This window comes from Anopheles nili, chromosome 2 (genome assembly GCF_943737925.1).
Source record: "Anopheles nili chromosome 2, idAnoNiliSN_F5_01, whole genome shotgun sequence".
Classification (NCBI taxonomy): Eukaryota; Metazoa; Arthropoda; class Insecta; order Diptera; family Culicidae; genus Anopheles; species Anopheles nili.
In genome coordinates this window covers 34,051,810-34,078,735 of record NC_071291.1, presented here as the reverse complement: position 1 = coordinate 34,078,735, position 26,926 = coordinate 34,051,810, and the positions used below count along the sequence as shown (strand labels likewise).

Sequence of the window (26,926 nt, the reverse complement as noted above, 5' to 3'; positions counted from 1 at the left end):
TTCCCATTGCACATGGAACCGTCAACAGATGGCCGCAAAGCGTTAAATTCGCTAGCGACCGTACAACACAGTTAATAAGCGTGGTGCTAAAACAAGCGTATCGTGCAGGATAGGTCTTATTTTTGTAGAAACTCCATAATGTCCTCTTTAGAGAGCATCGGGCTCGAACTCGTAGGTACTTGTTTCGCTTGCGATGGCGTAGGAATAAGTGGCTGCAGTTGCCCGTACGGATTGCTGGTCGGTGATATAAGTGTGGCTTGTTTCACCATCGAACCCGTCGTCGTACCGTTGCTATTCATCCACATGCTGGAGCCCATCGGGGCGGTAATCATCGGTACGGCTATGGCTGGCGGTGGTAATGTCAATGGCTGCTGCACCATGGAGGATGGTTTTACGGCGGAATTTTGCTGCTGTGTGAATAGGTTATACTTGTTGCTATTTTCTTTTGCAGTTGTGGCCACCGGAGGTACATTCCAATTCAGGGTGCTAAAAAGGAACAGGCGCGTGTTAGACAGAACAGGAATCCACGAGTGTATATTTTTTTGGCTCATAAACTCACGTTTGCGGCTGGAGTGGTTTGAGTTGGGGGATCTGCGGTTGTGCAGGAGCAGCTATTGGTGGCTGCCGTTGTTGTGGCTGGCTATTCGTTGTCGATTGCATGAAATCCCCATACGGATCCGCTGTTCCCAATCCCATCGCACTGAACGACTGCTGCAGTTCGGATTGCTGTGGGGTAGATTGTTTGTCCTGCAGGCTGTTACTGCTGGCACTGGATGATACTGTCGTTTTGCTGCCCAGTTTGTCACCCTGCTCGTCCTCGATTTTGCGGGTGAATTCTTTTATCAACATAATGATGGCGTTGAATTGCTGCAACGAAAGCCCGTTAGCAATTGTCATAGGAAAGAGGTGAGGCAGAACTTTGCACGCAAGCACATCCTTTGGAATGCCCAGTCCTTCCGTTGTGAACGATATTTTGTAAACACCTGTAATATGGATACTAATCATTTTGTTGTTCACAAATCAAGAATTCTTCATTATAGACATTAGAAACATAAAAATAAAAGCGATTTTCCAACGATAGGGATGGAATTGAAAAACAATTTTTGTTTGATTACCTACCAACAATGGCCATAATTACTGCCGGTTCACGACAGTTCACGGACGGAAGGTACGAAACGATATCATCTATCATAACCCATTTATCGATCTTCGTCGCCAGCTGGCCGAGGCAGAGCAAACATTTAACTCGCACCGACACCAAATTCGTTCCCGAGCACAACGTCTTAATGCGTGGAACCAGACCTCCTTTAATCGTACTCTTATCCAAATGCACAACCACCGACGGGATGACCGAGAGACAGAGTTCTTGGATCTGTTGTGATTTCGATTCGAGCGCTTTGTAGACGAGCGGCAGCACGCTTGCCCTGATTTCTTCCGACGGACACACCTTCAGAAGGACTTCAAGATTTTGGAAGAATATCAGCATAATCTGCACTGGTTCATCCAACAGCATTACCGGTCGCAGATGCGAACTAATGTGCTGCATGTACTCGGCCCTTGAACAGCTGGCCGTTATGGTGAGAATGTTCGTCAGGACGAACGGGATCATTGAACAGTTGACGAACTCTTTCACCAGCGACGGTAGGATCCGGTGCAAGCGCACTCGATGCGGGAACTCTCCAATTATCTGGGAGAGCCGCTTATAAAATTCTGATTTCTCTAAATTATCCTTAGGAAACAGCGTTTCTAAATTATCTAAACATTGCACGTAGCTGTCACAGAAATATGAAATCTGAAAAACAAACCGAATCCGATATAATGCGATTCTAGGTTCACGATGCACGAAACCTGCATACCTGTAGTAATGCCTGCAGTGTCGGGCGAGTTTGTGGATTCACGCTAAGCATTCTTTTAACTTCTCCCTGCAGGGACTCGGGAATTGATGTTATTTTCGAAGGTCCTTGATTGCTCAGCTTCGTTACAGACTGCTTGTAGCCGTACAGATTCGAAGACGCGTCGGGAGAAGGAATGTTGTCGCGAGAATAAACGGTATAAATTAAAATACCTAAAATGCAGAACAAAGATTGTGTTACCGGCCCGTTGGTACGTAAATACCAGATCTATCCCTTTTCACATTACCTAACGAATAAATATCAGTAGACTCGTTGCAGGTGTTCTCGAGAATCAGTTCGGGAGCTGTCCACTTGGAGTTCGGGCTACCCAGCAGTCGGCTTTTAAAGTGATGGTTTGCGACGGGAGCGACAGGATCTCGTTTGCTCCAGCAAAAACCAAACCCAAACAGCTTCCACACGCCCTGCTTATTCACGATAATGTTTTCCGTGCATATATTTCGGTGCACTAGTTGGGCTTCGTCGTGCAAAAATCGTATGCCCTTCAGCAGTTCAAACACACCGAACTTTGAATCAAACTCCGACAGTTTGTACTCGGACAACAGACCCATGTTGGAAACATTCGTTGTGTTGCCGAGCAGATTGGCCAAACTTGCCACCACGGGTTCGGTGGCAAATGCGATCGTGTCTCGGCTTTCCTCCATGGCGTGCTGCACCGTTAGCACCTGCGGGTGACGAATCTTCGTCAGCTGTACCACACCTCGGCGAATGTTTTCGCAGATTTCTTCCCGCTCATCTTTGGTAAAAAGCTCTAGCTGTTTCTTGTCGAACACGAATATCGATGCCGTTTCTTTCGTCGACCTTTTGCATCCTGTGTAGATTTTCCATACGAATTCTAAAACAAAAAAGGCGCAACAAAAAATGATGAATCATATCACACCTGCTTGAGGTTTGCAAACAGATTAGCGAGGGATCCAAATCGAAGTGACGAAGCGGTATTGGCCGAACTAATCCGTTGCCACGCAGCTCGGCAGCATTGTCAACGTTTTCTACTCACCCGTGCCCGCAGAACCAATATGTTCTGCGATATCGTACTCCTTCGTGAGCGGGTTCCCCAGGAATACTGATGACAGGGTGGATACCGTTTGCGAAACGGACGTATAGATCTTATTTATAGCGTCCATGGGACACTCGGAATGTACAAGTGGATGAAGAGGAAAAGTTATTGCACCACTATTACCCACCAAAAGGTAGTCTCGTCTTTGGAATTGATTCAATTCTTTCGAGAATCAACGAGGACAACCTTTTCACTTTACTATTTTTTTCTCCATTCCCAAACGTCAGTTTAGTTGACGGATAAACGTCGGTTTCATACCATGTAAACAACGAAAGCATACACACACAGTTGCTCCGAGGTTATGAGGTCGCTGTAATAGCCTTGACAGAGTTGTTGCAAATCCGCAGAAGTTAGGAATGGTGAGCAGTTCTTCCAAATAATAACATAAGTATAAAAATTACTAATGAATGCAATGTAATAATATATCCCTTTCCGATGTAAAAGCTCCTCAATAATGGACGAGATCAGTAAAAATCAATCGAAAATGGATCCCATCCCGCGCCAATCCATGCTGTTTATTTCCGGCCCGGTGGCCAAGGTACAAGCGCTTCATAATATCTTAGTTGATGTGGCAATGAAATTCTCGCGTAGTAATCAGCGTTTATCGCGGACGCTATTTTTCACGCGCAATAAAAACCACAAAATGGATGTCCAAGTCAGCGATCACTTCGACGACACGTTAAAACGGATTTTTTTCGTCTACGTCGATACAACCGACCTGTTAATACATACGATACTTGATTTACAGCGATGGCAGAACTTTAAATCGGGACTTATAATTGTCGACTATGGTAGCTTTACACCGTCCTGCTTGAATGCGTCCCTAAATACGAAACATTTCCAGCTGCAGCAGTGTTTGCTTTTAGCCGCCTTATCAGATACAGTACGCACGCTTTCGATCAAACAAAACATTCACTTTAACTGTATTATGACGTCCTACGAAGGTGTAATTCCATTTCCGGCGTTATATTTTCAAAATGTTAACATACTGGACGTTGATAGTATACACAATTCTTACGATATTTTATCAGCCTTTGCGGAAGTTGAACATCGATGCGCCAAAGATCGTTCAGATCGATAGCAAGATATGCAAAATCAAATCGAGTAGGTTATATTACATCTGTACATTTGTTTTAAACTTTTTTTGTGATTTAAATAAACTAACATAGAGCATCTTGTCTTTTATGACTATAAATCGCAATGCTTCGATTGTATTTTATTTTTGATCTCATAACAAAAATAAAACTAGTGCATCGATCAAGCTAAGATCATAGCGGTAGTTTACTCATTCGAAACGAAGATTGTGAGCTAGGGAGCGATGGATGATTAAATGCAATGGATATGAATGCATATAACTATAGTAATTCGGATATTCAACGAGCAGGACCAGTTCAAAGACCATACCAGCACAGACAGGCAGCTGGATGGAGTTAAGCTCATCGTTGTCCATCGATGAGGCTGACTCCGTCCATGTTATCTTTCTCCCGATGCATCAGATCTGCCCTGTGTTTCAAATGATGTTTCTAATGAAAGTTAATGATAGTTTCTAATGGTAGTTAATACAACTTATCGACCAGACCGCATAGGAGTGGTGCAAACGTTACGAAATTTTCACGGCATGTCTCAGCTCTGTATGACAGTAACGGACACAATAAACACGCTGAACGAACACGTGGTAGCTTCATCGGGTCGTTCAACAACGCTCGCGCAAATTGCATGAGAATCGAAACGACGAACCGGAGAGGTCCTTAGATAATAGTCTGTAGTACAAGTAGGTCAGCTACTCGGTTGATCCCGTAATTCCGTTGCTAATTTTACGAAACTATCATGTGCCTGTTCGGATTGGTTGTTCTGATTACTGCATTACAGCACAAATCAAGGTATTCGTTTTTATTATATCGTTCATCGTTGCTATGTTTGAGCAGCCGCTCCTACATGTTACGAATAATTTACACTCTACTAGCGAACAAAAGCATACCAAAGTAAAATTCACGCTGCAATTCTCCTGACAAAATTTGAATGGAATGTTGTGGATATTAAACATTCTAATCATCGTTAACGGGTTTTATGAGCATTTTCTGCATTATATGTTGCAATTCTTGATTTTGTTTTCTCAGGAAACTACATTCTTCATCGAGGGTTTGTCGTTCACGTAGCACCTTAAGCAAAATATTTTATTACCGAGTGTCTAATCGACGGTCATGAAACATTATTTCTAACCCCTGAACTTACCTGAAGGTACTTGCTCAAGCTTTCTTCCATTGTATTCCATACTTTCATTTGGTTCGGTAGGAAGATGTTTTTAAAGGAGTCCCAAAACTTTCGTGTATCGGAAAGAGATATCTTTTTTTCGGTTTTCATGTCGCTCGGGGAGTGAATGCTAAATAATTCAAACCAACAGGCGTGTCCGTTAGTGTGGCTTACGTTTCAAGTTATCACCATTCACATGCTCATACTCACCCATCATCATCTTCTTCACAGAATAATTTCAATGCTAAAAGATCATGCGATGTTGTTAATGCTCTATGATTAACTGCGCTTTCCTTATTGTCAATCGATGATTCCTGTGGAGGGGAAAATATGCTTAGAAGGGCTATTGAACGTGACAAACTATTGTGACAAAATAACTACTTCGTAAGTGGCACAAATTTCATCTTGTTGATTCAAATCCTGCATTTCCGATTGGGCAGACTGCAGACGACGAACGCCATCCATGCTATGGATGCCAAGAGCATTAAGTACATTGTCGAGACAGATCAAGGTCAATCCACAGTTATCTAGACGGTGATCTTTCAAGGCAGTGTCCAGTTTTTTATCACTCAAAAATCGTGTTTGTTCCAGCAATGTTGCCAGTCTATTGACATCATTATGTTGCTCCTCGTTTGAATTTGTTTGACTACGTTTTGCTGTAAAAGAATATCTCGTGAGAAGCGTCCAAGTGTTTTCCAATGCACGTGTTTCTTGCAATTACTTTTGGCGGTACTTGGCAGTTTAGGAGTACATAAAGGGTCGAAATTCTGCAGCAAATCCGATATGGCACCGAGACTGTTGGTCCACTTCCGATTCAAATGCTGCTCCACAAGTATTTTGTCAATTGCCGATATGTTCTGGATGATTTCGAAGCATTCATCTCGATTCAAGTTCCATATAGCTCGGACCTTCAATGTACAATAGACAATTATGCTTACGGCTTTTGCTGCCACCGTATCGCGTCAATGCTGTAGGCACATTGTCGCAATCAATATTACCCGTTTATCGTAAGCTTTTTTAGAACAATCTAGTTTGCTTCGAATATGATCGACGCTGTGGTGTAATTTTTCAATCACTTTGGCCATTTTCTCGGTCTCGATGTAATAGGTTGTTTTGGTGTCTTTCAGTTTATTGCGCAACGTAAAGATGGTTTCATGTAACTTGGCCAGGCGACGCTTTTGAGCATTCTTCACCATAAGATTTTCGTCTTCCCTCTTCTTCAACACCTGAAAACTGTAATCTAGCTTCTCTGAGTTCAGCGTCGTGTTTGTTTTAATCTTTTGCAACTCAATCGCCAGGGCCTGAGTGTCTTTATCCAATTTTATCCGCGTGGCACGCGTCGTCTCTACGTAATCCAGTTCTATTTGTTCTATTTCTGTTAAATTGGCCAACAGCTAAAGACGAAGAGAACCATTGGGTTATCTGAAACAAAACGAAATGGTTTTCCCATATCTTACACGTTCTTTTTTCTGCTTCACTTTAATGCGCTCGTTCGTCGCCCGTTTAGCGTAAACATCGTTCCAATTGAAATTTGATGCATTTTGTAAAATCACTCGCTCCTCCTCAACTAAAAGTTTAAGAATTCATTAGATTTAAGAGAGAGTTGTATAAAAGCAAGTACGATACGGATACCTGTCCCTTGAATTAGATCCAAATTTTCCTTCAGAATGCTCTTCATTGCCTCTACCTCTGTATCCGCACGGTGTACAAGGCTTTGAATATCAACCACCTGCTTGCGTATGTCCCTGGCATATCGCTCGTCAGCCGCCTGCAATTCCTTCCGGCATTCCGCAATAATTATGTCTTTCTGCTTTAGCAATTCCTCAACACGATTTTTCTGCAGCTGCAACTCATCGTTCATTAGCATCGGATCTTTCAGCTCCTTGATTTCGGTCCATTTTTCGTACGTAGTTTGAAATTTCGCCACCGAATCAACCGATTCCGTATGGATTTTGCTGAGCAGATCTAGACAAGCAGTACATTAACCATGTTTTTTTTCGTGCGTTTTTTTTTCTATCTTTATTACTTACTCTCCTTGATATCCGCTTCAGCCATCCGACGATCAACTTCATGTCTGTCGCTTGCCACTCGCACATCTTCGATAAGTTCCAGCCCATCGCGCATAAGTTCGGCAATCCGTTTGTCCGCATTCTCCAAGCAAATGCGTATCCTTTCCTTATCCTCTGCATAATTCAACGGGATACTGTCCGACAAACATTAAATCAAACTATTACTATAGCATTAAATCAAGCTATAGTGCTTTTGACTACAATACCTCGATACTTACGCTTTTTTGCGAAAACGGTTATCGCGAACAAAGCTCTCCACGATGCTTTGAGAACGCCCATCAAGGAGCGCGGATTCTACCAAATTTAGAAACTGTGTATTGGATACATCCTTAATCGGGGGAACCGATTGTGAATGATCAGAACTTTCGTTATCAGGCTTGGGAGTTTCTGCGATCGTTTCCATCCTTGTACCTAGTTTCGTTTAGCGTCCGGCAAAAGATCAGAACAATCTGTAGATTTTTAAATTATACTAGTCAAACAAACTAGCTCCTTCACGACTGTTGCTAAGCAACGTCGTGCCATTATTAAATCATAAATTGTACTGAAATTGGTGGATCGAGGAAAAATTTTAGTTTGTTTAAAGTAAGTTTAAAGCATCCCCAATATATGGTTCATTAGTTTGACGACGGTTTTAAAGATGAACAACAGTAATTTTTGAAATACCTTTTGAATTAAAAAAAACGCAAAAGCCATGGTTCGCAACTTTCAGCACACACTGTAAAGTGACAATCCATTGTTTGACAGTTCACCGTTTTCCTCATGACGCCGGGCTTGATTTTGTTGTTCCAAAACATCGCTATCGGCTAACAGTTTATATTCCAGTTTATTGAATTAAACATACAGTAACTAATTGGTAGACGACACGTGCAAACAATGTCGGACAGTGAGCAAAGCGTGTACGCCAAAAGGGCGAAGACAATCCACTATGGTTCGCTGGAAGAATCCGACCGTTGGCATGTGGAGCGAAAGGACAACGAAATGGATGTTTCAGGAAAGACCGACTACTCTCAGCTGACCACTGCGGACTACATGAATCTGGATGAAGAAGTGTAACTAATCCAGTTTGAGTGGTTATTTTAGCAAACAACAATAACTTGTGCAAATACTAACATCTTTACTGGTATGATATACATTCTAGCGCCAAAGAGAAAGCTGCTTTGCTGGAGGAGTTCGAACGAAGGAAAAAGGCGCGTCTCATTCACGTCAGCACGGACGATGGGGAGGTCAAAAATGCCCTACGCAAGCTGAACGAACCCATATGCTACTTTGGTGAAGGTCCCGCCGACAGACGATTACGATTGAAGGATCTCCTTTCGGCGTACGTGCAGACGGCTACCGTTTAACCGGTTTTTTCCCTCAGAATACTAACTCCCTTCTCGTTCCGCATTTGTCTATCAGGTTGGGTGAGAAAGGTTTACCGGCTGCAAAACCGGCTAAAGATGAAGAAAAACCAAAAAGCCAACAGAAGGAAACGAACGAGTCCACCTGGTACCACGAGGGTCCGGAGAGCTTGCGCGTGGCACGCTTCTGGATAGCCAACTATTCGCTGGCCCGAGCCAAGACACGGTTGGAGGAAGCAAGCGAAAAAGTGCGGCAACATTCCGCGACCAAGGCCGGCCGAATGGTGGAGCTTCAGAAACGCATCCAGCAGCTTGCGCCACAGTGCAGTCAAGTTGGTGACACGCGACCAATCACGAGCTGCTGCATAAATGAGGATTCGACACTTTTGCTGACCTGTAGCTTGTATGCATCGCATAAGTTGCAATCCGCAGGCCGTTGTATCGAGCTGTGTGCAGTTCAATCTAAAAAGCATATGTGTTTTCTTTTACAGGAGCTCCCTTTGTAAGGTATGGTCCGTACCTGATTGCACCCTCAAGCAGACGCTCCGTGGGCACAAGTGCAACGTAAGTGATGTAGCCTTCCGGCCGGGTGTAGCCAACGATAGTAAATCGGAAGTAGCGATGGCTTCTTGTAGCTTCGACGGTTCCGTTAAGCTGTGGTCGTACGACAGTGAAGAGTCGATAGCCGACATCAACGGACACGTGCCGCATCGGGTGGCCAAACTAGCATTCCATCCTTCCGGGCGGTTTCTGGGGACGGCCTGTTACGATGCGTCCTGGAGATTGTGGGACCTAGAGCAGAAACAAGAAGTACTCCACCAGGAAGGACACACGAAGGCGGTTCACTGCATTTCGTTCCAGGTGGACGGTAGTGTGTGTGTAACTGGGTATGTGTGACATGAACAATGATTCTCATCGCGATCATCATATGGATTGTATGAGAAACGTTCAACTTTCCATGATACATTCTAAACACAACGGTTTTTGTGGTCACAGTGGTTTGGACGGTTTCGGACGTGTATGGGATCTCAGAACAGGCAGATGCATCATGTTTCTCGAGGGACACCTTAGTGCCATTTACGGAGTTGATTTTTCACCCAATGGCTATCACATCGCAACGGGCAGCCAGGATAATTCGTGCAAGGTACAACAATCTCCACCAACTGTCCCCTATGAACCTATTAACCATCGCTGGTTTCCATTTCAGATTTGGGATCTCCGAAGGCGCCAAATGGTTTACACTATTCCCGCCCACACCAACCTAATATCTGATGTGAAGTATCAGAAAAACGGTGGCAACTTCCTTGTTACGAGTAGCTACGACAAAACGGCCAAGGTGAGTACTGCCATACGTAGGTAAATGTAACTGTTACGTTGTAAATGTAACTGATGGTTTGCTCTGTTTGCAGATTTGGTCCGACAAAACATGGCAACCACTCAAAACGCTTTCCGGTCATGATGGGCGGCTCGTTGGTATCGATATTTCGCATGATTCCCAGTATATTGTGACGGCGTCGTACGACCGTACTTTTAAGCTTTGGGCATGGGACTAGGCAATCTAGCCGCGAATCACAAAACAACCCTACCGATGGATTCTCGTTTTTTTGTACGCCGGATTGATGAAAAACAGAAAAAATACAGATGTATATTCTCACAGTTTTGAGTTGAGAACAAACCAACACCACACACATACCGCTGGAATGCGTTCTAAAACTATAACAGAATATTTATTTGGCTAAAAATATCAATAGTGTACGTGTGAGTGGTGTGAGCATATGTTGCAAGCATTCATTTCTATGTACAGTAGTTCTAGTAGTTTATCAGCGGCAGCACGCGACGCGCCAGTGCTACTCTAGAAGACTTAGACTGACCGTTCCTTCAATTTTGGCCGCAAAATGCGTAATCCCACCTTGCCTTGGGCGGTTTTTAGCAGCGAGGCGCACTGTTCGATACCTCCGGCCTCCAGACTGTCACCGTTTATCTGCGACACGATATCTCCCACCTGAATGCGTCCGTCAAACTCGGCCGAACCACCCGGCACCTGCAAGTTGATGCACCCCCGTGGGATGTTTTGAGTGATTGCTTTAAACCATGCATGTACTTAAGCCCCCCTTTAAACTCACCAATCCGGTGATGACGATCCCTTTCGGGTTACCGGCGCGGAACGTCAGGCCGAGATTTTTGCCCGATTTCTTCATCAGATCCACCTCGACCGTCTCCGTCGTCGGTGGGTTGGCACGGTAAACAACCAAGCGGACCTGAAGCAGAATCAGAAAATAAGCGATCGAGTTGTTAAGGACTTTTTCCCACAAAAAGGGAACACGGATTCGTACCTTCGGATGCAGCTGCTTGACGGCACGCTTGATCGCTTCATTGGTGGAAGTGTTGTTGACTTTGAAGCCATTGATTTCAATTATCTGGTCGAACACCTGCAGCCGGGTGTCCTTCTCGGCTACGCTCTGCGGCAGAATGTCCACGACCGCCGCTCCAGACTGAGAAAGGAAAAAGCCCCCAAACGCTCTCTCTGAATGCTGATCCTACGTGCGTTTCGTTTGCGGTACGTACCTTCACCAGAGAATCACAGCCACCGGCCACCACGATGCCCAAGGGTTTGTTTTCGGTTACGATTTCAATCACCGTAAAGTCGTTATCACTGATCGGAGCCTTCAGCGGATCGATCACCTCCTTCGTTGGGGATGCTTCCGGTTTACCACCATGCGGGGTACCGGCCCGGCTGGTACCGAGCGTTGCCGGTTCCTCCGCGCCCGGTTTTTTCTTATTCGGCGTGGTTCCAGGTCCCGCACCGGCCTCCCCGTTCGCCTTCTTCTCTGAGTCCTTTTCTTTGTTGGGGTTGCATATCTTCAGGGTGATCACACCTTCGGCTTTTTTCAGCAATCCAGCTGCTGTTTCGTAGTTGCAACCAAGCAGCGAATCCCTGTTGACCGATAGCAGCATGTCACCGATCTTCAGCCCACTCTGCGAAACCCGCGGAAGACACACATCAAACCAATCCTTAACCATTCACCGCGAATAACGAACCTTCTCCGCTGTGGAACCCTCCTGAATGTCGGAAATAAAAATGCCCTGGCCAGCGATCGAATGTTTGCCCTCAATGATCATGATGCCCAAGCTGGAAGAGCCCTGCAAGCGAAAAAGAAAAGACGAATACAAAACAGCCGCTCATTTTCCATCCGTTCGTCTGTAGCATTCCAACGAACCTTCTTCACGGTGATTGTTTTAACGTCCTTAAACTTTTCCATTATATTATCCTGGGGTGCATGGTGAATAAAAAAAACATACATTAGCGCAAAAATGCTTTGTTCGTGAACGTTCGCCTACGTACGGTGTAGTCAAAATCAGTCGGGAAATGCTTCACCGGTTTCACCGCCAGCTCCTCCGGGGAACTCTTTTTTCTACAAAGCGAAACCGAGCATATTATTGTGAGAGAGAGAGAATACAACGTGAACAATCTTATGGACAGTACGAACCTTAGCACAATAAACTTCAGCGTAGGACTGGCGAGATTTTTGATAATGACGGAACAATTAAGATGGCACCGGCCATGCAGTACGGTTCCATTTACCTACAAAAAGAGCGTGGCTTTGGGTTACGCAGCCAAAAACAAGACGGTTTCGTACTCCATGGACAAATACCTCCAGCACTTCATCACCCACGGTCAGGGACGTTCCGGCGGCAGCGCCCTTCGGATTGATGCCAGCAATCAGGCAAGCCATCCGGGTACGGTCACGATGGCCACACAAGGACAACCCGCACGTTTCGTTGCTGTCCCGCAGGATCGTACAGCAGTCCACTTCGCCCAGGGCGGAGTAGCGCTTCTTTATTTTCTCTACAAATTTTCACGGTGGGAATTAAACCGACGTCGAAGGCGCACTTCCGGCGGTACTTACTCATTGTATAACCGAAATCGTCCTCCTCTTCCGTGTCCTCCTCACCCAGCTTTGTGTTGCCAGCGGAAGCACGATCGATCTGCACGGGTGGTGGAGAAGGCCGTTAACCTTTGAACTTAGCTTTTGCGAAAAATAAATATGTTTACCTCAACACCGGCGGCCGTGAACGTTTTTCCTTCCAGCTCGCGGCTGTCTTCCTCATCGTCGGATGAGTTTTCCGAATCTGGGGGGATATATGGAAAGGGGCGAAATCATGTCGATCATACGGAATGATCAGTAATCCATATCCAACAGTCAGTTTACCTGTAGATTCTTGGCGAGCTTTCGGGACCGTAGGTGGTTTATTATCCTCCGGTGTTTTGGCGGTTTCTTTCTAGAATAAGAGCATAACAACACACGCATCAGTAACGCACAAAAGGATAACTCCCATGTTGTTCCCGAAAAGCCGCACCTTTGGTTTTCCATCCTGGATGTACTCGACTTCGGGCGTTTTTGATGGAGTTACTGGAGGTGGAACTTTCTTTTGCAGCACCATTGGGTTGGTCTGAAGAAAGAGAGAGGAAGCATGATTTGCAGCGTTTGCGAAACGTTTACCGAAGAAAGGATGGGTTTGGGATAAACTACTTCTTTTACGTTGCGCTCCAGACTCTGAACGACTAGGACGATACGGTCGTTGGCAGTTTTTATGTAATTGACGGCCTTCTCATGCGATGCATTTTCCAAACTGTTCTCGTTCACAGCTAATATACGATCACCGATCTGCAATGAGGCAATTCACAGTGGCGCTTTACTGCCTGTAACTTGTTTCTCTGTTCCGTTCCCTTCACGTTCCATTAGCACGTGGTTCGGCGGAGGCCTACCTTTAGTTCGCTACACTTGTCCGCTGGACTTTCGGGAATAATACTTTTGATGAACAATCCCGATGTGACATCACCACCGACGTTTACCTGCAGAAGACATGATTCAGTGCGTACGAATTCACAATGACAACAGCAGCAAGTGCAATTGTTGGCTGTACCTTTCCACCGACGATGCTAAACCCGAAGGATGATTTTTCCGTCTTCTCGATGACGACCTTCTTCTCGGGTCCCCATCCTGTAACGAAAGAGCAGCCGTATCTTCAGTGACCCATCGATGTAACAACCCAATTCGCTCGAAGTCGCCATGCTTGCCATGCTTCATATCGAGCGGATGGAGGGAAGCAGAGATGTTGTTTTCCCCGATGACCGCCAGCCGTATCCTTAATGGTCTCTTGTGGCCATGCAAGCAAGCCCCATAACACGATACAAATATTATAGGCCACGTGAGAATAGAGCGGCCGATCGATGCACGACTCAAATTGAAACACACCAGCGTGTTCACGTGATTTTCTAATCCCCCGCAAACGTGTGCAGTTTTCTACGTTCGAGCGTACTCCCGGGAAACCTTTCAAAATCCACGCACACGTCGGTAAAACATCGATTTACGGCACGATTTGGCGCCAAGCAAATTTGATTGCCAGACAACGTGGTTTGAAGCAGTGTTTGAAGTCTAACGTTTGCTTTTCTTTTTTGGCGCAAGAATGAATGGGTTTATGGCAATGATTTCAACCGTACTTTAACTGTAGTTAAATGCACTAATTTTTAGCACCTTATGCTATTTTATGCTGAAATGTTTTTTTCACAGTCCAAAATGGACAAAAGGCCTTCAATGGCGAAGGATTTATTGATGCATTTGTTCGTAAATGAATGAAAAGCTAGAGGATCAACGCTTGTACGTGTGTAAAGTGATTCTAGAGCTATACGTTCCATTTCATTGCGATGAGCACGAACATTGCACGGCTGAAAAATGCATCAAATGCGGAACGAGCCACCGAGATCGTGTACGCGCTAAGCTTATAGAGAAATTGAGCAACTTTACCTTCCAGCTTGACTGATCCGGGAAGCGCACTAACAGTCATCTCCGCCCTGCAAAAGACAAACACCAAAACCAAACAGGAAACGCTGCGTTAATTATCAATTGATCGAACCGCGCTTAGACACCGACTGAGGCCAGTCGTTGCAGAAAGGTGACCGGCTGCAAACTGAGCGATTGGTTCGCGCCGAGCAAGAAAAACGTGCAACCAGTTTGAGAGTGCATTTTTTTTAACATCCCTCTACGATTCGACGTGCCACCTGATCATGGGGGTGGCATGAAACCCCACACAGCAGATAAGCGGCGACCGGGTGGGGACGCTAATTAAATTAACGGCGACAAAAGAACAAAACGTGCACTGGAACGGAAATGGAATGATCGCAAACATAGTACGAGACGAGCAATATCTGCCGCCCAGGTACGTTCAGTTTGGTTAGGGTTTGGTCCTAAAAAGCACACTCAAACGGTTTTGGGGGCAACATTGAAAAAGGCAATAAGAAATTGCAATCACACGAACGCAAATCAGAAGGAGAAAAAATCAGGCACGTGCATTTATGCTCTTAAGAGGAAGCATCATTTACCTCTCCCTGGCTGGACTTTTCTTTGGTTCGGCGGGAGCAGTAGCGGGTTTCGGTGTGGGATCGGTGACCGGATAACATAGCGGAAGCTTCCGGTTGCTTTTGGCGCTATCGGAAGGTATTTTGGCTTTGGTGCGGTAGTGGTCAAGTTCCTTCAAATAGATGCAACTGTCGTCTGCCGGCTGTAGGGTGCCTTCCTCGTAGTCTCTGTAATACTGTATGCGATACTGGAACAGGCCTATTCCTCTGTTCCGCTGTTTGTACTCCATTTCATGCTGAATTCCATTTGTTCGTGAACATGGCCTGAAATTTAAAATCCGAACCATGTGCGTACGCTTATCGTCAGTTCGAGTGCAGTGAAGCTACAAAAATGACTTGAATCTTTTCAGCACCGTGAAAGGATATCTTTCGAAATAATAAATCAACACATAAAGCAGGACAAAATATGCGTTTTTTTTAAATTATAGGTTTTATTCATTTATGGAAAGCAAATATATTCAATAAAAATAGAATAGAACGTAACTGTACATATGACCTAGCTTAATTTAGATGAAAAAACATGCGTTCCCAGCTCCATTTGTAATTATTTGCTTAATTTTTGAAACATAACACGCCACATGCGACCGTGTGTAATTATGACTCAAAACATTGAAACAGTAGCAACGGGTGTAGAACAATGGAAGAGAACTGGCAGGAGAAGGAAAGGAGGATGTACAAACATGCCATTAGTGAGGAACAAACAGTGCGCGTCCCTTCATACAGCATCGCAATGCCGTTGAAAAGGTTGAACGCGCGTTTTACATGCAGTAAATGAAACGATTGGAACTTAATCGTATTACTACCCACGGAGAAAATCACTCTTGGTTGTTTCGCCTATGGCACTGGAACAATTCCGTCGATATCTTTGGTCCTGTGGAATTTGTTTTGCGATAGTGAAAACATTTCAAGGTAACCTCGGCTAGGGCTTAGCAATTCACTCTGGCCGCGTTGTTTTTTTATTTAGGAACTAACAATATCCTTAAACTAGCATGATATAGGATTGTTTTGTTTTGGCGAGACTACTACTACTTTGGCACTATTTTGGGATAAACGAAATGTATTTTCGAAGGTACACGTATTTTTCTCCCACGGAAAGCTCTGTAGAAAATTGGAAAAGTTGGGAAAATTGTATTGCTTTTCCAGGATACATAAACGTCAAACGAAGAAGGTCGCAAATGCTACAGCACGTTGAAATTCAAACGGTCAAAAATAAGCGAAAAAGTACTGCTCAATATAATTATGGTCAGGCACGTTCAATTTGAATGTTTTCTTTATTGAAAAATAATGCGAATGGGATGAATAAGCATTGCGTTGGTTTCAACATTTACCACTCAATGCTAATTCTCATTTGTTACACATCCTTAGCTAGAATGGCTCACAAAACATATTGGTTCTAAACAATGAAAAGTTTATAAAGTGAGGTATGTGGAAAAATTATGCGAAAAGAAAATTGAATAATGCAATTAGTTATTAAAGGACAGGGAAGAAACTGTAAGCAACATACAAGCAATTAAAGGATCTTTTATCAATTAGCATGTAAGCTGAACACAAACGCCTTCCAGAAGATACTTTATTTGATGTGTAATAGATGAATAGAATTAATAACCAAATATAACCATGTGTAAAGATAGAAATAGTGTTTCTGATAAGTGCACATAAAATTGAGAAAGGTTTATACTCAACTTCCAATAAATGGTGTTGCCTTAAAAATAGCCGTGACTGTATCGTGTTCCGATGCGAGCCAAGCCCGTGAAACCAGGCGCATAAACGCACAATCTCTGTCTGATCTGCAAATTATTATGATGGTATAACACTCCACGAGTACGTCGAAATACACAGAGAAGACGAAGAGAGAAAAGAATCTAAAACATCATAATCGAAATAGTAGCGGTTAGTGTTTTGTTTATTAATTTCACCGAGTGTCGTGTGGTGACTGTATTTTTGTCGTATGGTACTGTTTATTTGACTATTTAGCGTCCCCAGCTAAAAGTGCCGAGAGTCAAAAGCGACCGAGGTTTAGGTTCGATATCTTGAAATGTTATAGGCGTTGTACCGTGTCGGGCTGTGCGTATCGTAACGGTGATAACCAGTAATAGCGAACCGCGCAACGGTACTATCACTGACGAGGCAGAGTAGGCATTTCCGCACGGAAGTTGAGCCCCACCTTAGGCTGGCACGCGCACTGCACCCATCTGTGTTAGCAAATTTTGCCGATATCAACGATCAATCTGTGACAGTATTATCTTGTGGTACATTCTATAGTGCTTAGTGTTTAGCTTTTAAGAGCGCAAAGCCAGATTTCATTCCCATCGCTTCCGGTGGTTTTTGGTTGTGATCGATCGGTTGTGGTGGCCTATGTTGAGTGTGGCTGGTCCAGGAGAAACCGTAGTTTTTTGCCAACACCGTCCTCGAGCCTGCCTGTACCTGTCCGTGCCTCGGCCATGGATCCGTTAGAGCAATCGCGTGTTTTTCTGGATTGCTTCAAAACTAACGTAAAACCAGACGATCCACTTCCCGTCCGGGCGCCGATTTACAACCTGATGCCGGACGAAATCGAGCCCGCAATCATCGATTGTAGCAGAACGTATCTGGATCAATTGTGAGTAATGGTTCCTTCCGGTTTTACCCTCCCGTGGCGGCCATCAAGCGGATTGTTTCACGCAATTACGAGCGTTAAATTTGTGCGATATGATGAGCGGTTCGATGTGCGACTTGCAGTAGATATCATGGTGTAGACTGTTTTTGCGATCTTCTGCAATACATGAGTCATTTTTGTTATTATATTCCGTGAACGAAGCAGCGACAAACTTGTTTTTTTTTTATAAGAGCGAGATGGAGACAATGCTGTTTTTGTGGACAGTGGCAAAAACAAGCCACAAAGTGGACAAATTAGCGCACATGATGTTTTTATGTAATTTCAGAAACATTTCATGAATGGATGAAAGATTTCTCTCATATAACATAACTGCTAAAGGATATCATCGAGGTTTTGAAATCTCCGTGCAACATCTTTGGAAAAGGCGCATTAATCTTAAAACCCTTGTGATTCACGGTACTCAAGCCGAGAATCCGTTCGCTTTATTAGTCATGCATGTGCAAAGAAACAAATATTGATGTCATCGTCGCCATATAGTCAAAAAATCATTTTCGAACCCACGAGGCAAGCTAGGGGAGGGAGAGACATTAAATCAAATAACAGCCAATGCATGGGCCCATTTTTCATTCACTTGTTTGCTTTTACCCCCCACAGTGGATGTCCGCAATGCATCCTTACGCCGATAATTCGCAAGGTTGTGGAGGCAGTGTTGAGCACCTGCAAGGAAAACCCCGCGTCATGTGGATTCAAAGGTTACAGTAAGTGGATCAACAGCTCCGTGGTGTTTTGTTGCCCTGTCATAAACGGCGGGAAGAAATAGAGCACAGCTGTCGGTTTTCATAAAGCTCATGAATTTTATACTTCATTTTGCAGATTACAACATTTTGTCGCTGAACCATGAAGTGATTTCACGCGTAAACCAAATCTGCACCGAGCTGCTGGACAATGAGAAACTTAACAATTTGCTCGTTCAGCTGTCCCCGGGCCCGGGTGAGGATCAACCGGACACGGCGAGCGCGGTCAGCATCGGAAGAAAGATGCATTACTCGCGAGGAGTGAAACACCGACGCCGCACAATGGAGGATCGGCACGTGTGCTTGCCCGACTTCAACAAGCTATTCTCCGTCGAGGATACGGAACCGACCGCTTTCTATGGGGTGTACGATGGACACGGCGGACAGGAGGCGGCAAGCTACGCAGCCTCGCATCTGCATTACTTTCTTGCACAAAGCGAAAACTATCCAAAAAGGCTTGATGTGGCGCTTCAGCAAGCATTCGCTAAAACGGAACAAATGTTTTTGCAAAAATGTTGTAACCACGTAAGTATTGGCTTTGTAGCGTCCGCGTTGAGCGACAATAGGCGGCATTTTAAACATATGAACGTTTTGGGTTTTTTTGTAGTTCCTTACCAGTGGATCGACGGCAGTTACGTGTGTTCATCGCTTAGCTTCCAAGAAGCTCTATATTGGTTGGGTCGGCGATTCGCAAGCAATGCTAGTGCAGCGGAAACTGAAACCAAGCATTTTCAAGCAGATTGTGCATCCCACACACGTTGCCTCAGACCCGGTAAGAACAGTGTATTGTTTGTTTAGTGACAGTAGTATCTCTTGTCGATAGTAAATAGTAATATTCTTTCGTTTCATTATCTGTTTTGTAGCATGAACGCAAGCGCATTGCGCTATGTGGAGGACATGTTATTCATTGGAATGGGCAGTACCGAGTAAATGGCCAGCTGGCTGTAACAAGGGCTATCGGTGAGTGCAACCTAACGTTGAAAAAGGAACAGGGCGCAATAAAAAAAGAACTACAATTATGCATTCCATGTTCTAGGCAACCCGCGCTACAAGCCATTTGTGACAGCAGACCCGTTCGTTTCGGATATTCAGCTAACGGATGACGATCTCATACTCGTGATGGGTAGTGATGGCTTGTGGGAAGGATACGATGAACATTTCATTTCCATGTTTGTGCTGTACGCGATTCGAAAGTTTCCGGGTAAGTTTAAAATACGTTGCATATTATTAATTTATTAAATGTACTCCGTTTTATGGGGTCCTATTACCACCACCACATATTACCATTGTAAGGTCACATCAAAATGTATTCTATTGCTTTTATTTTGTACATGAAAGGAATTTATAACTAGATTAGTGACCTAATGAATGCTTTGAGTGTAACATATCGTTTTGATTTACCACCTTTTTATTGTTGTGATATCTTATGCGGGTTTCAATTTTAATTTAAAATATAAATTTAACAATCATCTACCAATAGAGTATACCAATGTTAGTAAGCTAAGTTCTGCGTCACGATCAAGCCGATGTAATGTTCATGTTTCTGATTTTCATGTTGAAATTTTGTGGATTTATCTGCTTTGGAAAAGCTTGCCCGGCATATTGAATACAGACCGATCCATGAAGCTGAATATTTTCGTGCTGCTTCAAAACCAAATGCAAGACATCCGTTCCTGATCGAACTGTATCAAACATCATGCCGCGTATGGGCGATGAGCGAAGGTTGTAATTAGACCATCCGGAGTACGGAGTTTCCCGTCCGTACGTGTTACCGGGGGGCATAAGACGCTTCTGAATGGCGGTCGATCCATCATTCGTTAATATTTTCGCCTCTATCCTTTGGCTAATCGCAAATTGATTATCCGCTTCAACGATAAGAGGGTGGAATCGGTTTTTCGTATCTTTGGTCTTGAATTTGCGTCATCGTACACATTTTCATATCATATTGATCCGTGAGCTTTGGCCAGTTGTTGCTGATATGAAACATAAAATCTTTGCTAGGTGAAGGTGTTGCCTACAACACATAACCGGCATATTGTTAGCCTGCCGCCGTGGTATTCGTTTCGTAAGCTTTCCTTTTTAAGCTCGATGGTCAGTAGGTCAAATCGGACGGGGAACGGAGCATTCATTCTGCTCCAGCAGCACATGCGCCTGAGCTGTGAGGTAGTTTATGCCAATTAACCAATAATGAAACCGGAGAGCAAAGTGCCAAAGGGCGACGAGCGTGTGGTAATTAGATTCCCTGTGTCATAAACAAGGGCCCTGCTATGCAGTTCCGCAGCACGCTTCGCTACCTCCAGGGAACGAGGAACCTATGTTCCGCGGTTGATTGGCCACGACCGGTTTCGATGGTCCACTAGGAGTGATGAAACTGCTTGTTACACGCGAATAAAACACATCTCATAATGGTGTCAAACTAAATGTTTTTGAAATATAAATCACATGGCATTGGAAAAATCCATCCGTTTATGGGGCATTCTATTTTACGAAATCACTAACTGAAGTCGATTTACATTCGACGCGTCAATATTCACACCCGGGTTTAAATTATTCGTCTCATTTATTTTATGTCTGATTTAATTACATGTCTGACTTAATAGAACATGAAATTTATATACAAAAACATCCTTCAGATAATTACCGCCATGTTAATTGGATTTTAACTTATGATTGATCGTAAATCAACAGCAGTACATAAGGTGTTTGTGGGTTACATTGTTAACAAATGCAATTTTAATTTTTTTTTTCGATTTTACAACACTTCAAACTCCTTAACGCCTTCCTTATTAAAGTAATGTTTGGTTTTATTATTTAGAAAGTTGTGATTTACACCTAATAGTATATATAGTATTTTTTTTTGATTGGGTAACGTAATTTTAATCTTTTTCACAATCGAGTTGTCACCACAGACCGATTCGTGATCAATCGTTCACCGTATGGTTCTACGTAGAATTACGAGAGCATGCCAGAGAAATGATCTAAACACTGTACTGATAAGAGGGAAAAAACAAACCCCGTAAGCATTTCCCCGGTCACGGGATAGTGGAATGTTGATGTTATTCAACTTTGGCGCCGGCTAATTTGAATGACACGTCCGTAGCACGCCAGGGAGAGTGCTCAGGGCGCAAAGAAGTCACTCTCGTGTGATCAACAACGAGCGCGACTGTTGCGAGTTGATTAGTAGATGATTTCAGTGCGCGCGCGCCCTATGGAATGTAAACAACGGTTTGCGAATGAAATGACGATGTGTGCCGGATAACAATGTTTACCCTAAACACCTTCCCCTATCTGTGAAGGGAAACTAATCGGTACACCGCCCCCATTACGGGCTCTTCCTTCTGCTGCCCTTGTGGTTACGGATGCTCGAGAGAATTTTCCTCACCTATCTCCGGGCGAGAGACTGATTGTGTTGTTGCGTTTTGATGGATGATTTTTTACCTGTTTTTTTTTTCTTGTTGTTGTTGGTTCTCACTCAACTCCCCCGGTGTTTGTGGTTATTAACAAACAAAAAAGCAACAAAAAGTAATACTGCCAACCACCGGTCGGAAGGTGCAAAAAACACGCCTCATTTTTGCTCCTGCCACACCAAACCGGCGTTGAAAGGCGCCGAACGGCATCGAGCGGTTCGTTCGTTCCGCACCATCCGCCATTTCCACCGGTACGATGGAGCATATTCTCGCGCCACCCCAACCGGCAAGTGAAAGGCACTCGGTCCAAGATTTTCCGTGATGCAGGTTCCGCTCCCGCTCGGAACCGGCACCGTTAGATTCGATTTGGTTTTTCATTTCTCCGTTCCGGTGCGGACGACTCCACCCGACTCCATTCGCCGTTGATCCGGCGCGATCTTCCATGGCGCGTATGGATTTGGCCTCATGGGAGAGGGGACACAAGTGGGGAGCCGGACGAGGGTAAGCCAGCACGATTTTCACACCTGAGGAATTTTCGTTGGCTGCCGTGGCTGGGGGAGCCGTGCTGCACCGTTGCATAGCGCGGTGCGACCCCAATGGTGGTAGCCCGACCGATGCATTGTGTATGTATGGTTAGATTTTCTTTTTCTGGCTTTATTTCGGAAGAAAGTGTGCGCCTTTCGCCGGTGGCATGCGAACCCGGCCGATTGCACTCCTGCGACACTGTGGATGGTAGGAAAATTGTCTCCAACAACGTGCACCAACCGAAATGTAATTGTTTTTATTTCACTCTCTCTCTCTCTCGCGCGCGCGCCCGCGAGCGAATGTGTTGCCTTAATTGGTTGTGTATTGGGTGCTTCAGCACCCGCGCAACTGGGTTAAAGTGTCCTACTAAATTAATCTAGCTTTTCCCCGAACCATAGCAGAGCCAGTTTCACTTGTGGCAGTTGCCCTACGAAGGCTTTCCACGCCCGCGGTTCGGTTGAGCGCGGTTACGATCGCGTCACCATCATCCGAGGGTCATACCGGCCAACGGCCCGAGGGACTCATACGTTCACGGTTCATAAATTATTTTGTTAATTTGTACCGCCGCCACCACGACGCGGAGAGCGCAAGTTCCGAGGGTCGAGAGTTTTTATTGATTTTTAATATTTCGCCTCGCGAGACCCGCAGATTTTCACGCTTAACCGGCCTCCATCTGGTTGATAATTTCCATACCTTCTCTACCGCCCCAGAGAAATGGCCAATTACTTGAATGGACGGGTTCGACCGACGACCATATGTTGAACGGTGGCACATGTGATTGGTGCGTCATTCCCCATTTCACTTGGCTAATCGATATTCCGTGCTGCCGTCGCGGCTGGGTCTTTGGTTGGAATTAGCTCCGGTTAGGTCAGCATCTCGTTCCTTAGCCTCGTACCCATTGTGGACCTTATGCACCGAGCTAAGCTTTCATTGCGTCACCGAAACGCACGTACACGTGTACAGCTGTTTCCTATTGTTTCCGCAAATGGGCGCCATGACAAACGCACAACCCATTTTAGGGTGGTTTGTTGGAACCATTTCAATTCGATTTTTGTCCCCATCAACCTCCAATAAATACCCCAAGAGGTCTGATGATCTCAAACAACGTGGTCGGCTCGATTCCACGCCATTCGATGCTCCAGATTCTTCGGAGGGCCTCCCCTATTTGGATGGAATTTATAAATCTGTTAGCTTCCGGCACACGGACAGCGCGCGATACACGATCAACACGCACTCCCTCCGGGCCGAGATTTAATTGGTAAATGCTAGGTTCTGGGTGTGCGTGTGTGTGTGTGTGTGCTTTTGCTCTTGTTGTTCGCTTGGGCCAGTCTTTTGTTTCCACCCTTTCCCGGGTGAAGCCACCCTGCAAAACCATCTGATGTGCAACCATCTGGAATGATTGCGTTTGCATGATTTGCTCTCGGTTCGTACCAGCGGAACCTGAGGGAGTCTGTTGGGATGGATGGGGTCTGAGGATGAGCCCGGTAGACCGTACCACCCATCCGTTCGGTTGGGGCGCGTGGCCAAAGTATAATTTTCACTAATAATCTCTGCCGCTCACCCAACACCGCCACAGGCGGTGTAGACACAGGTGTGTTGGTTTTGTTTGAAGATCAGCGCCAAACGGACGTTGGGACGATCACGAAACAAAAGCTTGATCAGGGACTCGATCAACGGACAAAACGATTAGGCGGCGGTCCTTTTTCCTGTAGCCGGTGCACCATAGAAATTGTTAATAGGCGAAAAAGAAGGAAGGCGGCTCGGCGGAGAACGATCGCAACCGGCGAGGCCATTCGACTAGCGCGGAAGGCTTATTTTGGGAATTTTGCAAGCGCACAAGTTTGCATTTATCTCCCGCTTTTTGCACGGCTGACTGGTGCCGTCGTTGGTTGGTTGGGTTTCGGTGGATCATCAACGTTGCTTTGCGTGTGTCGATCGCCCTTTCGCAGGGAAATGAAGGGAAAATCTAGATACGAAAAAACCGTAGAGTGAGGGAGAGAGAGCGTTTGTTGAAGGCGAAATGAGGAAGCTAAATGTGGGAAGAAAACACACACATACTCATCGATTAAACGGGTAGGAAAATGGAAACATAGGCAGGCGAGAGGATCGCAACGAAAAGAGAGGAAGGAAACGCAGTGAGTTGATTTTCCTTTTTCCCGGCTTTTGTCCTTTCTCTTTCCCTTTCTCCGACGGGTCGCTTTGGGGTTTCTTCTCGCCCTATCTCCTCTCACTTTTATCCTTCCTGCCTGGTGTGTCGGGTGTGTCTCCGAACCGGCTAGAAAATCGCTTGCTAACCGATGAATCGTGCTATCGAAGGTAAAGTAATGAATGATTTGCTTAGATCCCTTTTTAAGCGATCGGTGCGATGTTCCTTTGGCTCTCCCTCACGGACGGTACTTCACCGTCAGCGCTGCTCTGTGTTATTTCACGGTCCTTTGCACGAATAAATGCACGCGTTCCCAAATAGACATGCAAAGTGTGTGGCACTATCGCTATCACGATCATCATCGTGATCCGTCGGCACTGCTCGATCGCTATCGCTGCCTCATCTAGAGTGGCTTCCTTTCCGTTGGGAGTTGGGAGCGCCATTACATGCGGTTGAGGGTCGGAAAATTCGACACTGCGGAAAGATTTGATCGTGAAATCTGGACCGCACCGGCAGTGAAATGAAGGCGCAGCAGTGCACGAGCTCTTCTAATGTTGTGGCGTGTGATGCGGGAACGCATCATTGCGTTCGTTTCGGTTTCATTCGTTTATCTTTCATTTCTGCCGTTCATCAAGGTCGGTTTTAGATAGGAAAATTGTAGGGATCACGGATTGATCGGTATTATCTTCATAATTATAGCACAATGGTTGACGATAAATCGGCGTTTTGCCATTCAACACCGAAAGGCTTTTGGAAGACTTTGAGCAGCTTTAAAATGATTTCTTTTCTGTTTATTTACTTCCAAATTATCGTATCCAAAAAATGGTTATATTTTGTTCTAATTATTTAAATTTAGAAAAATACGTACAATAAGAAACAATAGTAAATAATTGTGTTGTTTTAAAGACTCTCTGTTAGCAGTTCTGATAATGCTTAACGCATTATTGTATTCTGATAATACGCTTTTTAAAAGTGTGTTGCTCACTCATGCGGGATTTAAACTCGTAATTCGTAGCCAAAAATGTCTTTAATTAAGCAGATTAAATCACAAATGCGTTTATAATGCGCACTCGGCAGTATTCTTGGGAACAATCCGGGTGCCCTTGGGAGGGTGAGCATATTTTTCCAGCACCGTTGCAAGATGATCAACTGATGCCATCGTGAAGCCGTAAATCACTATGGTTTGAACTGGTTTCCAACATTGTCGTGCGGGCTAAATACACGCCCTTCTTCGCGAGGGTCTTCTCTGCCGTTTGGGACATTTTCAGTGCACCAACGCACGCTGCTTGGAGCATGAGGAGATCTCAAAAAACTAGTGGGTGAAAGATCATCATCATGTGCCGTTTTGATTCGTCAGCGAATGGCGTACTCCGGGGGTTGAAGCCACGTTGGCCCGCAGCCGTTTGCATCCGCGCTGGCTGATTCGACGATGCGGAGGTAAACTGAGCTATTTTTGGTGGCGTAAAAAAACCATTCCAAAAATGGCTTTAAAACCTTCACTTTAGCTTCGTCGTCGTCGTTGGCGTCGTCTTCGTTGGCGTCGTTGGCGTTGTTGGCGTCGTCGTAGTCGTCGCACCAAAAACGGATTACGAATTACAAACATCTTCTTCTTCCTGGTTGGCCTCCGACGATTTCCTTTCTCGTTTTGCGAGGCGCGTCCCGAAGCAGAAGGAAGTTGATGCCGAAATTAGGTACTTGCTCTCCCGTTGCGTGACCGTCTGGTGGAAAAGCGCCACGAAACGGTGGAAATGCGGAGCCACGGTGCACGCCCGTAAACCTGTCCATGATCGTTCCGCAGACGGCCACTTGCATCGGTTTCGTTCGATCGGCCCTTCGAACGTCGTCACGTGTTGTTGCGAAGCACCACTCGGTTGGGGAGCTCGGAGGTTTGGACGAGCTGTGATGGGAACCAGATTGTATGGTTCTTATTTTTATTGCACCGTTTGGAATGCACCGGGTTAAGGTTTGTAGCTCGCGGTTGCTACTGCTTCCTGTTGGGGAATCTACGCCGCCCCCAATCGTCGAGAAAGTATGCCCGTGCTGCTTTCGGTTGTGTGCGCATGATGTCGAAGCGCCGTTAGCTAGGGCTAAAGTAGGTTTATTTGATTTAACGTGTTGATAGATCATAATAGATGCTATAATTTTGCGAAGAGCGTAAAGCATGCGGTAGTACCTGCACGTTATGAACATGCAAATTCGCAATTTATGCATCGTAGGATCGTATACAATAAAGAATTAAATATTACAAAAAAGTGTTGTGACCTATTGACATATCTTTGCGCATGATTCATCTTCCATTACATTGATTCACGATTTATTTTAGATTTAAATCGCTCGATTTGTTAGGTCTTTTAGATGTTTTAAACCTCATACTATTTTGAAATCATCAATTGGACCGTTCTATTTTTGATTAT

At 44.9% G+C, this 26,926-nt stretch overlaps 5 protein-coding genes across 5 annotated transcripts in view; 2 read left to right on the top strand and 3 right to left on the bottom strand.

Annotated features, from left to right (window-relative positions):
• Positions 1–17: 17 nt before the first annotated feature.
• LOC128731572 (SCY1-like protein 2) lies at positions 18–3,034 on the bottom strand. The gene is made up of 6 exons (XM_053824702.1): positions 2,908–3,034; positions 2,140–2,745; positions 1,857–2,065; positions 1,120–1,792; positions 560–983; positions 18–486 (listed from the first exon to the last, which is right to left on the bottom strand). The coding sequence occupies exons 1-6, from the start codon at positions 3,032–3,034 to the stop codon at positions 117–119; spliced, it is 2,409 nt and encodes an 802-aa protein (XP_053680677.1). The 3' UTR covers positions 18–116.
• A 1,978-nt stretch (positions 3,035–5,012) lies between these two features.
• Positions 5,013–7,689, bottom strand: LOC128721884 (dynein regulatory complex protein 1 homolog). The gene is made up of 10 exons (XM_053815688.1): positions 7,505–7,689; positions 7,248–7,420; positions 6,850–7,182; positions 6,675–6,784; positions 6,216–6,611; positions 5,939–6,125; positions 5,599–5,873; positions 5,428–5,531; positions 5,200–5,347; positions 5,013–5,126 (listed from the first exon to the last, which is right to left on the bottom strand). The coding sequence occupies exons 1-10, from the start codon at positions 7,687–7,689 to the stop codon at positions 5,013–5,015; spliced, it is 2,025 nt and encodes a 674-aa protein (XP_053671663.1).
• Positions 7,690–8,159: 470 nt separating this feature from the next.
• Positions 8,160–10,233, top strand: LOC128732245 (U4/U6 small nuclear ribonucleoprotein Prp4). Its single transcript, XM_053825416.1, has 7 exons — positions 8,160–8,335; positions 8,425–8,604; positions 8,685–9,029; positions 9,118–9,513; positions 9,623–9,770; positions 9,834–9,962; positions 10,036–10,233. Exons 1-7 carry the CDS (start codon positions 8,160–8,162, stop codon positions 10,177–10,179), a joined length of 1,518 nt encoding a protein of 505 aa, XP_053681391.1. The 3' UTR covers positions 10,180–10,233.
• Positions 10,234–10,336: 103 nt separating this feature from the next.
• On the bottom strand, positions 10,337–15,274 carry LOC128730434 (inactivation-no-after-potential D protein). The gene is made up of 18 exons (XM_053823480.1): positions 15,009–15,274; positions 14,434–14,480; positions 13,553–13,629; positions 13,395–13,481; positions 13,159–13,293; positions 12,986–13,078; positions 12,838–12,907; positions 12,681–12,757; positions 12,535–12,613; positions 12,280–12,473; positions 12,115–12,209; positions 11,970–12,039; positions 11,845–11,895; positions 11,666–11,767; positions 11,192–11,602; positions 10,960–11,118; positions 10,750–10,884; positions 10,337–10,667 (listed from the first exon to the last, which is right to left on the bottom strand). The coding sequence occupies exons 1-18, from the start codon at positions 15,272–15,274 to the stop codon at positions 10,488–10,490; spliced, it is 2,328 nt and encodes a 775-aa protein (XP_053679455.1). The 3' UTR covers positions 10,337–10,487.
• A 2,211-nt stretch (positions 15,275–17,485) lies between these two features.
• The window catches only part of LOC128721107 (serine-rich adhesin for platelets-like), a 36,184-nt gene continuing 26,743 nt past the window's right edge, over positions 17,486–26,926 (top strand). Inside the window, exons 1-6 of the mRNA XM_053814828.1 lie at positions 17,486–17,643; positions 18,295–18,398; positions 18,514–18,959; positions 19,042–19,206; positions 19,298–19,394; positions 19,471–19,635. Coding sequence (XP_053670803.1) covers positions 17,486–17,643; positions 18,295–18,398; positions 18,514–18,959; positions 19,042–19,206; positions 19,298–19,394; positions 19,471–19,635 — 1,135 coding nt within the window. The remainder of the gene's footprint in view (positions 17,644–18,294; positions 18,399–18,513; positions 18,960–19,041; positions 19,207–19,297; positions 19,395–19,470; positions 19,636–26,926) is intronic.

Bases quoted from the DNA above. Each gene is read 5' to 3' on its own strand.
- LOC128731572 (XM_053824702.1), bottom strand. From the start codon at position 3,034: ATGGACGCTATAAATAAGATCTATACGTCCGTTTCGCAAACGGTATCC. The intron at 1,793-1,856 runs GTATGCAGGTTT...TTTGTTTTTCAG, and splicing joins CACTGCAGGCATTACTACAG to ATTTCATATTTCTGTGACAG. The intron at 487-559 runs GTGAGTTTATGA...GTTCCTTTTTAG, and splicing joins AAACCACTCCAGCCGCAAAC to CACCCTGAATTGGAATGTAC.
- LOC128721884 (XM_053815688.1), bottom strand. From the start codon at position 7,689: ATGGAAACGATCGCAGAAACTCCCAAGCCTGATAACGAAAGTTCTGAT. The intron at 7,183-7,247 runs GTAAGTAATAAA...CTGCTTGTCTAG, and splicing joins TGAAGCGGATATCAAGGAGA to ATCTGCTCAGCAAAATCCAT. The intron at 5,874-5,938 runs GTAATTGCAAGA...ATTCTTTTACAG, and splicing joins ACTGCCAAGTACCGCCAAAA to CAAAACGTAGTCAAACAAAT.
- LOC128732245 (XM_053825416.1), top strand. From the start codon at position 8,160: ATGTCGGACAGTGAGCAAAGCGTGTACGCCAAAAGGGCGAAGACAATC. The intron at 8,605-8,684 runs GTACGTGCAGAC...TTTGTCTATCAG, and splicing joins TTGAAGGATCTCCTTTCGGC to GTTGGGTGAGAAAGGTTTAC. The intron at 9,514-9,622 runs GTATGTGTGACA...TTGTGGTCACAG, and splicing joins GGTAGTGTGTGTGTAACTGG to TGGTTTGGACGGTTTCGGAC.
- LOC128730434 (XM_053823480.1), bottom strand. From the start codon at position 15,274: ATGGAGTACAAACAGCGGAACAGAGGAATAGGCCTGTTCCAGTATCGC. The intron at 13,482-13,552 runs GTACAGCCAACA...TGTCTTCTGCAG, and splicing joins TTAGCATCGTCGGTGGAAAG to GTAAACGTCGGTGGTGATGT. The intron at 12,210-12,279 runs GTATTTGTCCAT...CTCTTTTTGTAG, and splicing joins TGGGTGATGAAGTGCTGGAG to GTAAATGGAACCGTACTGCA.